General features: G+C 52.1%; 5 protein-coding genes across 5 annotated transcripts; 1 reads left to right on the forward strand and 4 right to left on the reverse strand.

Moving 5' to 3' along the window:
• Positions 1-31: 31 nt before the first annotated feature.
• On the reverse strand, positions 32-2,815 carry T310_8166 (GTPase activating protein (Gyp5); the record flags this gene model as incomplete). Its single annotated transcript, XM_013469047.1, has 4 exons — positions 32-94; positions 147-1,085; positions 1,140-2,408; positions 2,447-2,815. 4 exons carry the CDS (start codon positions 2,813-2,815, stop codon positions 32-34), a joined length of 2,640 nt encoding a protein of 879 aa, XP_013324501.1.
• A 624-nt stretch (positions 2,816-3,439) lies between these two features.
• On the reverse strand, positions 3,440-4,694 carry T310_8167 (RAB geranylgeranyl transferase alpha subunit; the record flags this gene model as incomplete). The annotated part of the gene is made up of 3 exons (XM_013469048.1): positions 3,440-3,787; positions 3,896-4,179; positions 4,238-4,694. 3 exons carry the CDS (start codon positions 4,692-4,694, stop codon positions 3,440-3,442), a joined length of 1,089 nt encoding a protein of 362 aa, XP_013324502.1.
• A 704-nt stretch (positions 4,695-5,398) lies between these two features.
• Positions 5,399-8,410, forward strand: T310_8168 (uncharacterized protein; the record flags this gene model as incomplete). Its single annotated transcript, XM_013469049.1, has 2 exons — positions 5,399-6,416; positions 6,717-8,410. 2 exons carry the CDS (start codon positions 5,399-5,401, stop codon positions 8,408-8,410), a joined length of 2,712 nt encoding a protein of 903 aa, XP_013324503.1.
• A 1,267-nt stretch (positions 8,411-9,677) lies between these two features.
• On the reverse strand, positions 9,678-12,324 carry T310_8169 (Small nucleolar ribonucleoprotein complex component (Utp5); the record flags this gene model as incomplete). The annotated part of the gene is made up of 2 exons (XM_013469050.1): positions 9,678-11,691; positions 11,747-12,324. 2 exons carry the CDS (start codon positions 12,322-12,324, stop codon positions 9,678-9,680), a joined length of 2,592 nt encoding a protein of 863 aa, XP_013324504.1.
• Positions 12,325-13,480: 1,156 nt separating this feature from the next.
• T310_8170 (uncharacterized protein) lies at positions 13,481-14,280 on the reverse strand (the record flags this gene model as incomplete). Its single annotated transcript, XM_013469051.1, has 2 exons — positions 13,481-14,164; positions 14,236-14,280. Coding segments are annotated over 2 exons (729 nt in total), but the record flags the coding sequence as incomplete, so codon positions are not given.

Here is a 14,280-nt window from a genome sequence, read left to right on the forward strand (position 1 = left end):
GGAAGCAAACGAGGACGGGCTGAGAAGCTGGCTAATCAAGTGCTCTGCGCAGGTCGGCCCATTTCTGTTTGAGTGCTTCATGGTTTTCAGACAGCTGCACACGTCAGTAGACATTCAATTCCAATTTACTCGACAAGCTGGCTTACCTCGGCCCACTTCATCTTCGTCTCGACCAGATCTTTTTCCATCTCCGCCATCTGTTCCTCCATTGACCGGTTCTCGTTCTGCACTTCGAGATTCCGCTTCATGATCCGCTCCATCTCCGTCCGCAGTTTCTCCTCCACCTCGGCCGGCTGTTTGTCAACCACATTCTTGAGCTCTTGCACTTGAATCCGCAGACTCTCATTCATGTCCTGCAGTTCCTCGTTCTCAACCTTCAACCGAACCAGCTCGGATGCCAGCTGAACGTGCTCCTTGTCCGACTTCTCTGCATGCTCTTCTAGTGACCGTATTCGGGCCGCCTGTACCGCCACGGTGTGCCTCAGGCCCTCAAGCTCCGCCTCTCTCTCCTTTTCGATGCGAACCTTCTCCTCCCACTCCGCAGTATATTGTTTGATCATTTCCTGCGTCAGCGGGATCGCACAAGCATCTTGCACCATGACGTCGGCGCGATAGACCTCTTTGTCGCCTCCGGAGCTTCCAAAGAAGCCCGATTCCAAGATCGAACTAGCTGATGGCTGCTGATCAATGTAGACGTCAAAGAGCTTTTCTTTCAGGAAGGTCGACAGCGTGCTCATGTCCTTCATCCCGAGCAGCGTCTCCGCATTGCGTCGCATGATGGCAACGCCAAACCGAAGGATCGTGCTCTCGAGTCCCTCGTCAAAGATGAGATCATAAATCCGGAGAACCAGCTGCAGAGGGAATCGATACGCGAAGAGAGTGAGGAACCACTGTGTTGCATACAGTTGAGGGGTCACCCCTCTTCGGCGAAGGTGACAGTACAACGCTGGCTCGAGGTCCTCCAGCAGACGCTCGAACTGGTACAGGTGAAGATGAAGACCAGGCATATCCTGGATAAACATTTCTCGTAAACCGTACTTGTTCATCAGCTTCACGAGGAGAGTGAATGCTTCAGCCTCATCCATCTGATTGTCCGATCAGTATCAACCCTGACAAACAACAGGACGACAAGCACTTACATTAAAGAGTAAGGGCATCGCGATGAAATTGATGCCTTGCGCATAGCCAACCGCTTCGTCATATAGAGCATAAGCTTTGCACAGGCCAAATAACGCTTCTTGGTTTCCTTGTGAGATGAAATATTTCGAATAGCTCGTCCGAGAACCCAGATCCCTCCGGATAGCCTTCTCTAACTTTCGAATCATTTCGGCATCCTCTTTGGCCTTCTTCTTCCGCGCCGCCTCTATCGCAGCCTGCTCCTTAGCGAGCTTTTCGGCGTCCTTTTCTTGCGCTGGAGATGACGACCCTGTCCCGTTAGCCAGGGCCCCCGAGCCGGACTGGTCTGAGCGCACTGAGGAACGCGACGATGATAAAGACTCCTTCTCGCGATCAGTCCCATTGGCCTGTCCATTTATGCTCCCGTGACGGTCTTTCTCCTTGTCCGTGCCACGCGCAACCAGCTCTCTGTACAATTCTTCGAGTTCGGGATTCCTGCTGTCGGCCAAGACTTGCCAGATCACACCTCGAATCGTCTGGGGGATGCCCTTCCGGATCGCGGCATTCAACTCGGCGGAGTTGGCACCCGTCAAAGCTTCCGGGCCATGATTGACAAGTTGCTGCCATAACTCCCAATCCACAGGGGCTGCGGCGTCGGAAGGAGAGGCAGCGATCCCGGAAACAGTGCCTGGGGCAAGGTTCGGGTTGGTCGGAAGATTAGAAGACGCGATTGACGCCGTAGTGATGGGTGGAGAGACTGGCAAGCCGGCTTCCTGCTCTTCGGCGATGCTTGGTGGACTGCCGATTCCATGGCTGACCGAGGCACGACCGGATGCAACGCTCGCCTGGTCGTTGTCAGAAATGACGCCCTCGTCACGCATCCGTAAGAGCTTGAATTGATCCTTAAGGCTATTCCGTCCCGGCTTCTTTGAACCAACACTCATGCTGTCGGTCTCGTCGCCCTCTTGTAGTCGACCCAGCGCCTCAGAGGTGCTATTGAGTGTTGATACGGACGCGGCCGTATTTCGGCGGCTATCTGCAGGCTGCGATGGTGGGGATTTCACGTCCTTGGAGGCCGTCGATCTCGACAGCCACGAAAATGGACTTGTGAGCTTGCGAGAGGGAGCAGGAGGAGGGGGAGGAGCGGCGGAGGAGGTCGAGGGCTTGGAGGGAGCAGAGGACCAAGGCACGAAGGCATATTGGCAGTGAATCCATTCGAAGGCATAGTTTGTTTCGAAGTCGACTCGGGGGACGCTAACGACGGGGAACCTGCGTGAGATTCTTGGTCTGGGCTGGTCGCACCGGGCGACTCATCGTCTTTGTTGCCCACGAGATTGACGTCGTCCAGCGAGGTCGTGGACAGACGGTGGGCTGTCAGCAGCGGTGACTTTTGGAACTTCTTTTTTCTCGGCGTGTCCTCGGTCTCCGAATGGGGGGCGGAACTGGTGTCGTCCGTCTCTTCATTATTATTCTTGCCGTCCAAGGGTGCTGACGGCAGCGAAGGCGAGTCCCCAGCGCGGGGAGTGGTCACGGAACCATTGGAGGGTCGACGGCCTGTCAAGGAGCGTGTCGAGGAGCTGTGGGATATTGAGGGGCCTTCATCGCCCTTGAGTTCGCTGGCGTCCTCAAAAGTCTCCTGCTCGCCAGGTCCATGAGCGCTGTCCGAGAGGAGAGAAGCAAACGGGCTAGCATACCTCATCGTAGCTCTTGGGCTCCGGGCTGGATGCCATATTGAGCAGCTTGTAATGCCGGAACGCCTCCCTTGCTTCAGCACACTGCGTGGAGTGGAGGCCAGGTGCGTGACTGGATCACATTCACTGAGCCAGGAGAAGGGCCATCGACTAAGATCGGAGCGTCGATGGGCAGTGGTGCATCGACCAGCAGGCCGACAGGAACGAAGGAAACAAGCCCAGCGAACAAAACAAAGCTGGTGACAGGTCACTTTGCAGCGTTCAGGACAGGTGATTGGTATGCCGGGGCGGGAGGTGGATGGACTGGCGGTCGTTGAGGTGAGTCGGGGAGCTGGAACAACCTGTCTCCGCCCGCAGTCCGATTGGCGGTTTGTTTGATGTGTTTACGGGATTGCTACGAGAGACAGCTGGCTCAGGCAGTGTCAGTCGCCGCCACGCCCCTGACGGACTCAAGCACAACAAGAACCCAGGAGTTCTGGCGAGTTACCGGGGTCTATTATCTGCTACTGCAGGGCGACGGCTTGGCTGCACCTCTTGAGCCACCGCTCCTGCAGAATGCCTGTGGCCTGAAATGAATGATTCTGGCTCCGTGGCTTGTGGTTCCAGCCCCGGCCAGGGGTCAACTCAAGGGGCTAGCCGAGCTCCACTCCCATCGACGAGAAGACGGGTGATATATCCATCATTATTTGCTGGCGTTGCTGCGATCTGGATCTCAACGGCCTGTTGACCCACCCATGGGCATGGAGCAGATCATGATTGTACACCCTCTCATTTCGGTCTTCGATGGCACGGAAAAAGAATGCGCGTAGCGACGCAGTCTGATCATGGCCGCGCTGGAGGTTATCGACATTCTCAACAATAACGGATGTCGGATACGTGTACTGTACCCTTCCTGCGGAATGCCCCATTGACAACTCGAATGCTTGATCTGCTGATGATGCACGTACGTACATACGTATATCGGACCTTACGGTCGTTAACTACCTCTTATCGTCACATGACTATGTCTTGAGTGAATTCTCCAGATCCAACCAACGCCCTCTTCGCAAAGGGTCCAGCTTCATCAACTCGCTCAACCATCGCAATACATCGGCTTTGGCTTCGGGCGACATGGTTCCCTCGATCTTGGCAGCCACGAGGTTGCAATAGATGAGAGCTTGGTAGATCCATTTACAGTCTTCGGCTCCATCGAGCATGTCTTCAATTGCTTCCTTCTCCTTCTGGATATACTCCAGTCGCTCAGCATTGGACAAATTCGGGGCTATCGTTTGGGCTGAAAGTGTGGGATCAAAGGTAGCCATCAGGTTCTGGTGGTAGAACCACAGAGATTGGTCATACGGATCAATAAGGGCGCGGTGAACGAGTTTTAATTCTGAGGTTTTTTGTCAACACCAGCAGTTTCCACAGGAAGTACAAGGACAAGAACTCACCCTCATCGAGCATTTTCTTCCGCTCCTCGTCGGATGCCGATTTCTCGTTGAGCAGCTTCTGTATCAGTTTTGTTCTGTTGTGCCAAGCAGAGAAGTTGGAGAGATTCGCTCCGATCATCTTCGTCGTGTAGTCCAGTTCGCTCTGGGTCATGCTCTCGTCAGGCGTGAGGTCCTCCAACGCCTTCACCACAAAGCGCCGGTAACCCCAGCCATGAAAATTTCGGCTGTCAGCATTGAGCATTTTGCCCACTAAGACGAGCTCATTTTGCCAGAATCTACGAGAAACTGGTTCTGGAAGCAGGCGTTTGGCCTCATCGAGAAGCCACATCCGATAGTTCCAGATCCAGTAGCACTTGGGAAATCTGCGTAAAAGCGGAAATAGGAACTCCAGATCTGTTTCGATAATGGTCACAATCTGGTCAGCCCCAGACTGATCCGTTGACTCTGACATGGCCATCGAGAACTGGTGCTGGCGGATCAAGCGTCGGTAATTCCATATCGTATAATATTCAGGATTCTTCTTCAGGAGGTCAGATGTCTGTTGTAGAGTATCGGGAGTATATTGGCGTTCGGAGATCTGTTGAGTTAGCGGCGGGAGTCAAAGGACTACTAAGTGGACACACCCTTTGATGCACTGATCGTTCAAGTTCTCGATACTCCTCGATCTCTTTAAGTTCCCGCTGTACATCCTCGGCGGTCCTCGCTCCTGCTGGGCCCTGTCGCGGAACGCCATGCTAATAACCAGCCGTCAGCACGAGCGCGTTGAAATGGACCTAACAAGCGCTGGGAGAATTACGCTGGCCATTTTTCAAAGCAACTCTGTTCGAGAACTGGGGACGTGGTTGTCCTCGCCCAGTGTCCAGAGCACGTAATACAACGATGTTGCGTCAAGTACGATGGATTCTGGTTGCCTCCGCGGAAGCAGCGAAATCAGCATCACGTGCATCCATCCACGCTTTGTTCCTTCCCCATACATCGAGATGGGATCGTCCACGCACAACATCGGCCCGAGTTCCGCTGATCTTGGAGCTGCTGACCATCTGATAGTCATGCGTGTTGCACATCATCAGTCCGGTCTTGTATCATTCCTTCTATACGAGACTTAGACCACTTCGGATGCTAGTCTGATGGTTGTCTCTCAGGCCTGCTGCTGAGGCAGCAATGGCAATCAGTCCATGTCATTCGTTGGAGGAGCATGCCTCCTCTGGGAGCAGGATCTCTCGCCGGCTCCGTTTCACTCAATCCCACCCTTCATTTCGTGACGACTCTAATGCTCTGATCGATCCTTTACCCGATTATCCAAAACAGACAGGGCCTTATACATCCTTTAACGATTGCATTCTGGTGTCTACAGAGTCAGCAGGCCGAAATCGAGAGAGTGTGGCTGACTCAAAATCTCCGACTGGGTCTGGGAAGCGGCCAAACTCCGGGAGCACTCGAGCTTTGGTCGACCCTGTTCAAAAGATCATTCTCCCCCGGACACCTGAGAAGCGGCCTAGGATAAGGTGTTTTAGCGCTGGGCCCCTAGGGCACGCTCCAAGGGTGCCTCTTTGCCCTGATCGCTTTATACCGGAACGGCAATTTTCTGATGCTGCATCTCCGTTTCGCCTTAGCAAACCTCCACAATATTTGTCGCCTGAAGAGAAACTACTGCGACGACGGGACAGACGCGAGGATCCATTTAGATCGCCACGTTCTCCGAGGGTGATCAGCTTTCCGAGGCACACTGACTATCATCAGCGCAGACACAGCCCTCATTTTATGCCGCATTTTGTGAATGACCCAGCTCTCTCAAGACATGACGATCTTTTGGAAACCAGTGATATGTTCAGACAAGTCAGTACTGGAGCCGTCTGGAATGTCGGAGGACCGTCTGTTGCGACGGGTAGCCGACCTCTGGGGATCCCTGATGGAATGGGAGGTTTCTCAAGAAGCGGGACCACCGCTCCAATGCATGTTGCCAAGTTTTTCGACAGAACTTCGCCTCCAGAACAATATAAGATGCACGAGTCAAGGCTGGCACTCGCATTGGATATTGACCTAGCAAACCGGATGCTCAGCTTCTGGAGACTTCCTACTCAGCCTGAGTTCAAATTCAGCCCTTCATCTCCGCGCTATGAGCAATGTTGCCCTCTGACGTGGAAGGATAATGCTTGGAAGAGGGCCGAACGCGCGGAGGGTAAGTGTAGATCTTTTCTTTGCTTCCAATTTGACCGTACCCCGTGTTTTGATGTGAGATTCTACGCTTAAGCAAGCTAAACATGTCTGATTCATCCATATCCCTGCTCAGTTTCCTAAGATCTTCTGCGTCCTTTCCCCTTCCCCTTCCCCTTTTTTGTCAGGATGAAGAAGAAAAAAAAACACGGTGCAGGGCGAATGCGAATATCTACTCTCTTTTAGTTAATGGTAATTTGAAACGTCCTTGGGAACTTACAGTTATTTCACATATAAACTCATTGCTGATGTCAGAGATCCTTAGGGTCAAACACTGCTTCTAAAGCCGTCCATCCGGTGTTGCCTGTCGTCCCATTTCGGATACTTGATGCTCCCTTACTACGTAATGACTTCTACTGCTCCATTCTTGCCTATTGCTATACCTCTGATCTCCTCGCTGTCGGCCTTTGTAGCAGCGTTTTTCTGTGGTCCGAAGCTCACGGGCTCGAATACCCACCTTTTCCAGACCAGCCTATTGAAAATTATATAACGTCCCTTTCCTTTTCCTCTACAGAGGGTGGACGGAGCATCCTTGCTGTTGGGAGACAAAGTGGCCAAGTGTGTTTATGGAGCACATTCGAAGACGCAGTGCGCTTTGAGACCACACATCCAACTCCGGTCTCTTGCGTGGCATTCAAGCAGGTCACATCTCGCCGGCAATCAACGAGATTTCACGGAATCGAAGTGAGCATGGAGGATCTTGCTGTGGGTGATGAGTGCGGTTATGTGTGGTACTACTCCGTGGAGTGGCCAGACTATGGTCCCGAGGAATCCGATGACTGGGATGGTACAATGACGCTACTAGCCAAGATTGCTGCACACAAGCAGCAGATTTGCGGCTTGGCCTGGTCTCCTGATGGCATTTATCTTGCAACCGGTGGAAATGATAATGCCTGTCTGTTGTTTGATCTTGGAGAAGTGCTTCATCCACATCAAGACACGGTCCTGGAGGACTCTCATTCAACGGCGTATCCGTCCTTTTTTGGATTCCAGCCTCCCAGAGCCCTATCCCGTCTAGCTATCTCTGCACGACTGGGTCGTTATTTTGGCCGTTTTCCGCGTTCACTTTCAGGCCATCCTTCCACCCCGAGATCTCCCAGTGTTCCTAGCTCATCTGCTGTGGTCACTGCGGATATTGGATCGGTTTCATCCGGGGGTGGACACACAATCTTCGTGCCTTGGAACCGCCAGAAACACCGACTCCGCCATTGCGCCGCTGTCAAGGCTATCGCTTTCGCTCCCTGGCAGCCATCCCTCCTGGCCACCGGCGGAGGCTCAAATGACCGGTCTATCCATTTCTATCACGCTCCATCTGGAAGCTGTCTGGCGACGATTGACGTCTCTGCCCAGGTAACCAGTTTGATATGGAGCAAGACTCGACGGGAGATTGCTGTAACTTTTGGCTTTGCGCAACCGGAGCACCCATTTAGGATCGCCGTCTTCGCATGGCCAAGCTGCGAGCAGGTTGCTGCGATCCCCTGGAACATCAACGTCAGTGGTGTATGGGATCCTGAGACCGATAACAATATCGATTGTGGGAGGGCTCTCTGGGCGATCAGTCATCCTGGTAGTCCAAACAAATTCCTATCGGGAGCTCTACGACATGAGCGGGTGGACGATACAGATGTTCTACCTGTCAGCAACGCTGATGCAGTGAGTGCTGCTGGTGGCGCTTCAGCTCCGCTAGTCAGCAGCGGGACCACTACCATTCGTCATGGTTCGATCAACTCCACGACCTCAGCAACAGCACAGAGCAGGGGGAAGAAAGATAAGGTCTGGTCTCGGACAGCGGAAGAAGGCTGCATCGTTGTTGCAGCGAGCGACGAGAGCATCCGATTTTACCAGGTTTGGAGCGATAGCACAAGAAATATTGTCAGAGCCCGCGGCCTGCTGGGGCACAGTGCTATCCTGGAGGGACTTGAAGGCATCGAGAACCCGGGAAGAGAAGTCATTCGATGAACATGGCCCAGCCGGAGTCGGCACCTGAATGGATTCTAGTCCTCGGGGCGATCATGCTGCTCATGAGTCACAGGTCATGACTTTGGGTTTACTGGAATATCATTACACTATGGAGTGTTGGCAGACGCTGGATCATTGGCGAACAGTTCTTCTTATAGGGTTCTTGTATGGTGTACATTATTCTTATTCGCTTTCTCGGAAAGAGGTACTGCCAGTGATATGTTTCTTTATTCTGTAGATATGTAGTCTGATTCCAGGGCCCGAAGTACTCCGTACTCCGTACTCCATATCACGACGACGTTGAAGATTGGCAAGACTAGAGACGCGCGGATCGACGACCAGCTTCTAGATGGCTGGCTTGGCATTTGCTAGTAGGCAGGGGCTTCTTGGCTCTAATTTGAGTTTATTTTGTCAACGACACAACATTGCATATCCGCACGGGGGATAAAAAAACTATGATAAAAAATAAAGAATTAACCACCATTTGATGTGGCTTGTAGAAGATAATCATTAATTATTACTGTGGAGAACAATAACCTGGGGTTTGGTTGCTTGGATGGTTGTTCCATACTTTGATACTATCTGCAAGGGCAGGGGTGTCTGTATATATATGTATATAAAAATAGCAAGGGCAATTTAGCGGGTTCTGTGTATGAGCTGGGACGCCCGTGATTTTGGGGAGTAATAATCATGGATTCTATACTCATCGGCCTTTTCTTTTCTTGACATTTATTGTGGTTACTTTTCCCCTCATTTTTTTTGTGTTGGCTTGCTGTATTATCCCGCTTTAGCAACCGCTCACCTGCACATGTAATCTGTAGGTATTATTGCCATCATATTATTATTGAACTTTTGATTCATATTTAGTAAATAAACAAATAAAGATGTACAGTTCCAAAGATCGCTGATCTTTCCTTTTCTTTCCTTCCTTTCTCTCCTCTTCAACTAAGACAGGAAAAGAACGGGGTGGGACAACATAACCTTGATATCGCAGTATCGCAGCTTTCTGGTACTTTTAAAAGGAGACAAAACAAAGGACAATAAAAAAAAGGAATACAAAAAATAACTCCCTATGCAATAATATGCCGTTGTGCCTAACAGCTAGCAAGCAGCTAGGTATGCAGGATGTAGGCTAATGCTAAGGTGAGACAAAAAGAGGTATAATTTCATCTATCCCACACCGAATAGAGAGAAACAAGAACAGAAAAAAAAGCAGGAAAAAAAAATAATTGATGATAAGTCCCGACACACGTATTGTTTACGCTGTCTATCGTCTACCAGATGCTTTATTTCCTTTACCACTCAATTTTGCCTTCTTCGATGGTGGAGGGGACTTCGTCGCACCATCATCATCATCCGCTTCAGACAGCTCCTCTTCCGAGTCGGCGATGAAATCAACCAGGGAGCCGGCGCTGCCTTCGTCCGACTCTTCATCCTCTTCATCATCGTCTTCGTTTTCTTCAAGCGACTCCTCCGCGTCCGACGAGCCGACGGACTCCTCGGCTTCGATGTCCACCAGGTTCTCGTCGTCTTCGGCCTCGTCTTCGCTACCTTCCTCATCTTCGTTGTCGGACTCGGGACCTGACCCGATGCCGTTGGGAATCGCATCGGCCTCGTTTTCATCAGTGAGCATGCCGTGAGTGTCGCGCATCGATTTGGTGCGGGGCGTGATTGTAGATGCCTTGCGTCCCTCCGCCTCACTGTCATCATCCTGGCCTTCAACGTAGATGATGTCTTCGTCGTCCTCGCTGTCCATGCCGTCCGCGCCACGATTCGCCGTGGACTGTCTCAGGTTGAGCTGTGCATCCAGCATATCGAGCTTGCCCTTGAGCAGGAGGAGGGATGGTAGGCTCGAAGAGCGCTGGTCCATGACCTTGTAGAGAGCAGACATCCGTTTCAGGATATCAGCCTTCCCTGCAATCGCCCCTCCATGAGCGATACACGTCCACTGCACCCAGACAAGGAGGTGCCCGTAGCGGCCAGGCCGGGCGGCGAGACGTTCGGCGAGTCTCTGCAGCAGTGTCGCCGCCAAAGACGAGTCGAGGCGCTGGATAGTTGTGCGGATGATGTTCAGGTCTCCCGTATGGAAACATGACTCCAACATCTCGTTGTCGTTAGTCTTGAGGGCTTGTGTAAGAACCGTCGAAAGCGAGACGCCAGATGGAATCTGGGAAACAGTGTTGGCCTTGCCAGGCACTAGGGGTCCGGCACCAGCGTCATCTTCCAGTTCTGCCTCGACATCTATGGCCTCAGTAGCATTGGCGCGAAGCAATTCGCCAAAAGAAGGTTCCGCTCCTTCATCACCCTCCTCTTCAGCTTCGGAGGCGCCAGCATCTTGCATCTCTACATCCTTATCTGTAGAGCCTTTCGACTGAGCTACCTGCCGTTTCTCGCTCACTTTCTTGCTCTCACGAGACTCGGCCTCCTCGTCCGATGCTTCCTCCTCCTCACCGGATATTGAAACGGCATCATCTCGTGAATCATTCATTTCAACATCATCAGCAAAACGTCCTGTGTCAATCACGGCATTGGTCTCATCGACTTGAGTCTGACCAACTTCTCGAGCCTCATTTACGGTCGCAGAGCCTAGCACAGACGCAGATTTGCGCGCCGTAACTTCCTTAGTCCCCAAAAATGCAAGCTCCTCTGTATCTTCGTCCTGCCATCTCACCCGCTCGAAGATCACATTGACACCTCCTTCAGCCCATGCAATGAGAAGTTCTGGTCCTTGGAATTCAGTTTTTACTACTGACACAAGCTTCCCGGACTCTGGTCGAACGATCTTGAGATGGGCATCTGCTTTCCGAGTCATTTGCCTTGCCTTAGCCTTGAGGCTGGTAGTTTTTGAACCCTCGGACTCGCCGAGCCGCAAGAATGGTTTTGTGAAGAGCTCAATGGTACCGTCTTCCACTACAACAGCAAGAATTTGCTTATCGAGAGGAACGGCGTTTTTGTCGGACTGTTTCCCAGCATATAGAGATAGTGAAGACACTTCCTTCTCTGCCACCAAATTCATCACCAGCCCTTTTTTGCTTGGATCAAAGATATTGACGTAACGGTCGGCGTCCGACGCGAGGAAATGGCCGGCCATAACAGAGTCCGTAGAAGACGAAATGAGGGTGTGAATTGGGTTCCGCATTGCCGGAAATGATAGCGGTGGTTCGTCTGACTTCTCAACATCTATAATGTAAGGTGTCTGTGTTGCACATATGACTGGAGGATTGGAGGGAGTTGGTCTGGAGAGTGCTGTGACAACTGAGGTCGTAGGTAGATGTACCGTCCTAGAATGGTTTAGAAAAAAAGAATAACATCTAAGTCGTAATTTGTATGTCTCACCTGATACTGCGCCCGGTCCGCAGATCCCATTGAACAAGTTTGTTATCTCCTCCAATACTCCATCCCTCGGCCGATGTCCGTCCCGCCGTGAACTTGAAATCCTTGATTCCTCCATCATGTCCACCTGATAGAGTAGCAATCACCTTGTCCTCTATCGGGGAGTACATGCGAATCTCTGACGTCGTAGTGCCAAAGGCGACAACAACATCACCACCGTCAGCACCATCAAGTGCGCCATTGACGCCGGAGTTTCTCTTCCGCTTCTTCTTCGACTGCTGTTCACGTTCTCTCGATCGGTCACTGTAGTAATAGCCCCAGTCCAGCGACGTTATGGCTTCCTTGGGAGCCACCGCATGTTCGCACTGCAAACGTCCAGTGTTGATGTCGTGAATGCGGAGATGCTGCGCATCAAGGCCTTGGATAACTGATGCGAAGAGAGCCAATTGATATTCAGATGGTGAAAACGCAGCCCGCAACACAGAAGACTTGTTGCCGGCGACTGTCGCACCTGATGCCGCGGGGGCTGATGCGGAGGAAGTTTTCGACGTCGGCGGGCGGGAAGCCTTTTTGTTTCCCATTGTTAGATCGAGTCAGAGAGACTCAAAAAAAACAGGCGACACGGGAGGGGAGTTCTAAAGCAGTTAGAAAAACAATCCCAGTCCAACTGCAGAGGAGAACGTCCCCGTTTGTTGCGTGTCGATTGCGTCGCAGCCTGCAAAGTCGCCGGCGATGGTCTTGTGAAAAAAAAGTTCTTGAGTTCTGTATAGGCGCTTGGCCCGTTGTGGTCTAGCCCGTCTCGACAAGAAGATCCGCTCCGGCTGCCTTATCTAATCATCCTTTTAGTTCTGTATGCTCACAGCCTACAGGCGGAAATTCGTCTTTATTCATCAACCCTCTTGCTATTCCAGGATGATATCTACTTGCTATCCTCCTTGAATTGGCGATTCTCATTTCGATCAGTTGATATATGCTTCTTTTTCTCTTCGAGGTCTTCGCAATTTTTCTGACAACCTGCGCCATCTACGTTTAACTAGCTCTCTAGTCGAGGCCTTTTCTTTCTATTTTTTTTCTCTGCCGTTCTTCTCAATCGCCGAAATGGCATCCGTCAGCGTCTCTCTCAGCTGCTTTTTACTTTGGCTTCGTCTGATCTGATGGTACTGCCAGCACAGCTGTTCATGATGTACTCCGTACATGCTCAGCTCCCGGAAGAGACCTGGTGGTGGCAGCTTGGACGTCCAAGCGGACTGTTTTACGCTCTCATGGGTGAGTATATATATTATTGAGCACCGAGGTACGGAGTAGCACGACTAATCTGTTTGCCAGGACTAATCGCATGGTTGCTACGAGCATTTGCTGTTTGCTACAGCCTACGATGCATATCGTTGAATACGTATCCTGGTTTGGATATTCTCTGCACATTCTTGCGTCTGAATATGTGAGTGTCTCGCCTCAGAGCTGTTGAAAAGCAGCTCAATGCATCGACTGCCAAATCAGTGTTGACCTGGGGCGTGGAAATTGGAGAGCTTAGCAGCTCGTGTGCCAACGGCCGAGGCATGGATCGGTGGAGTCAGCGAGAGGCGGAGTGAGTGGAGTCAGTGCGCGAGCACTCGGACTGCCGAATTCTGATTCCTCCGACGAGCCGTGGATGTGGGTCGCATCTTGCATCAGTGTGACAGGCTAGTCCGGATGCGCTGCAAGGAGAGGGTTCAGGGTTGAGCCCTGGGGTTTGCCTGATCAGTGGACCAGGTCCCAGCCCCCCTTTTTCTTCCCACCATCACCACCAATTTCCCTACTGCGCTCCTCGGTTGCCACGGGTTTGTCAGGATCAAGACCTGGGTGGCTGTCACCCAGTGTGTGACACTGGCCAGCCCTTTGTGACGGTAGACAGGTTGGATCGTAGTTTTCCGGACTAAAAAAAGGAAGAACAAGAAGGAAGGCAAAAGAAAAACATGAAAAAAAAAGGAGAGTAGGTGGCTGAGGCCCACTGCAGCGTGCCGAGTAACAGACGAGTCCTGCTCTCGTTGTTCCCTCCGTCCCTCTCTCGCGGGCCCTGTCGATTTTTGACCTCAAAGACTTTGGGTACGAGCTTGGGTTTAGGGATTCCGCTTTCGGATGGGTGCGGCCAATCAGGCAGCGGACGCGACATAGTGCTGCGGGCGGCCACCAATCAGCAGCGGCTAATTGGCCTGAACCAGGGTGATCCGGCCTAGTGCGCGCAACGGGGCTAGCGGCAGGCGATGGGCGAGCGCGACGAAGGCGTTCGTACTTAAGGATTCTAGCACCCCCTCCGATTTTCTCAGTGTCTCTCGTCCTCGGAGCTGAGTTGCGCTGCGCCCGTGCCGACAAGTCACGTCTCGCCTCGTCTCTTTCCTCCTGCGGCCGGCCCCCTTGTTTTTCCCACTCTGTGTCCTCGGTTGCCTAGACCTAAATAATTCTTGACGCGTCTGCCATCACCCGTGTCGCGCACGCAACGTGTCGACACGCCCTACCCCCGACGTGTGGCTTTTATCTGCCGCCGTTCCCATCGCGACCGC

This window comes from Rasamsonia emersonii (assembly GCF_000968595.1).
Source record: "Rasamsonia emersonii CBS 393.64 chromosome Unknown ctg1118621760668, whole genome shotgun sequence".
Taxonomy (NCBI): Eukaryota; Fungi; Ascomycota; class Eurotiomycetes; order Eurotiales; family Trichocomaceae; genus Rasamsonia; species Rasamsonia emersonii.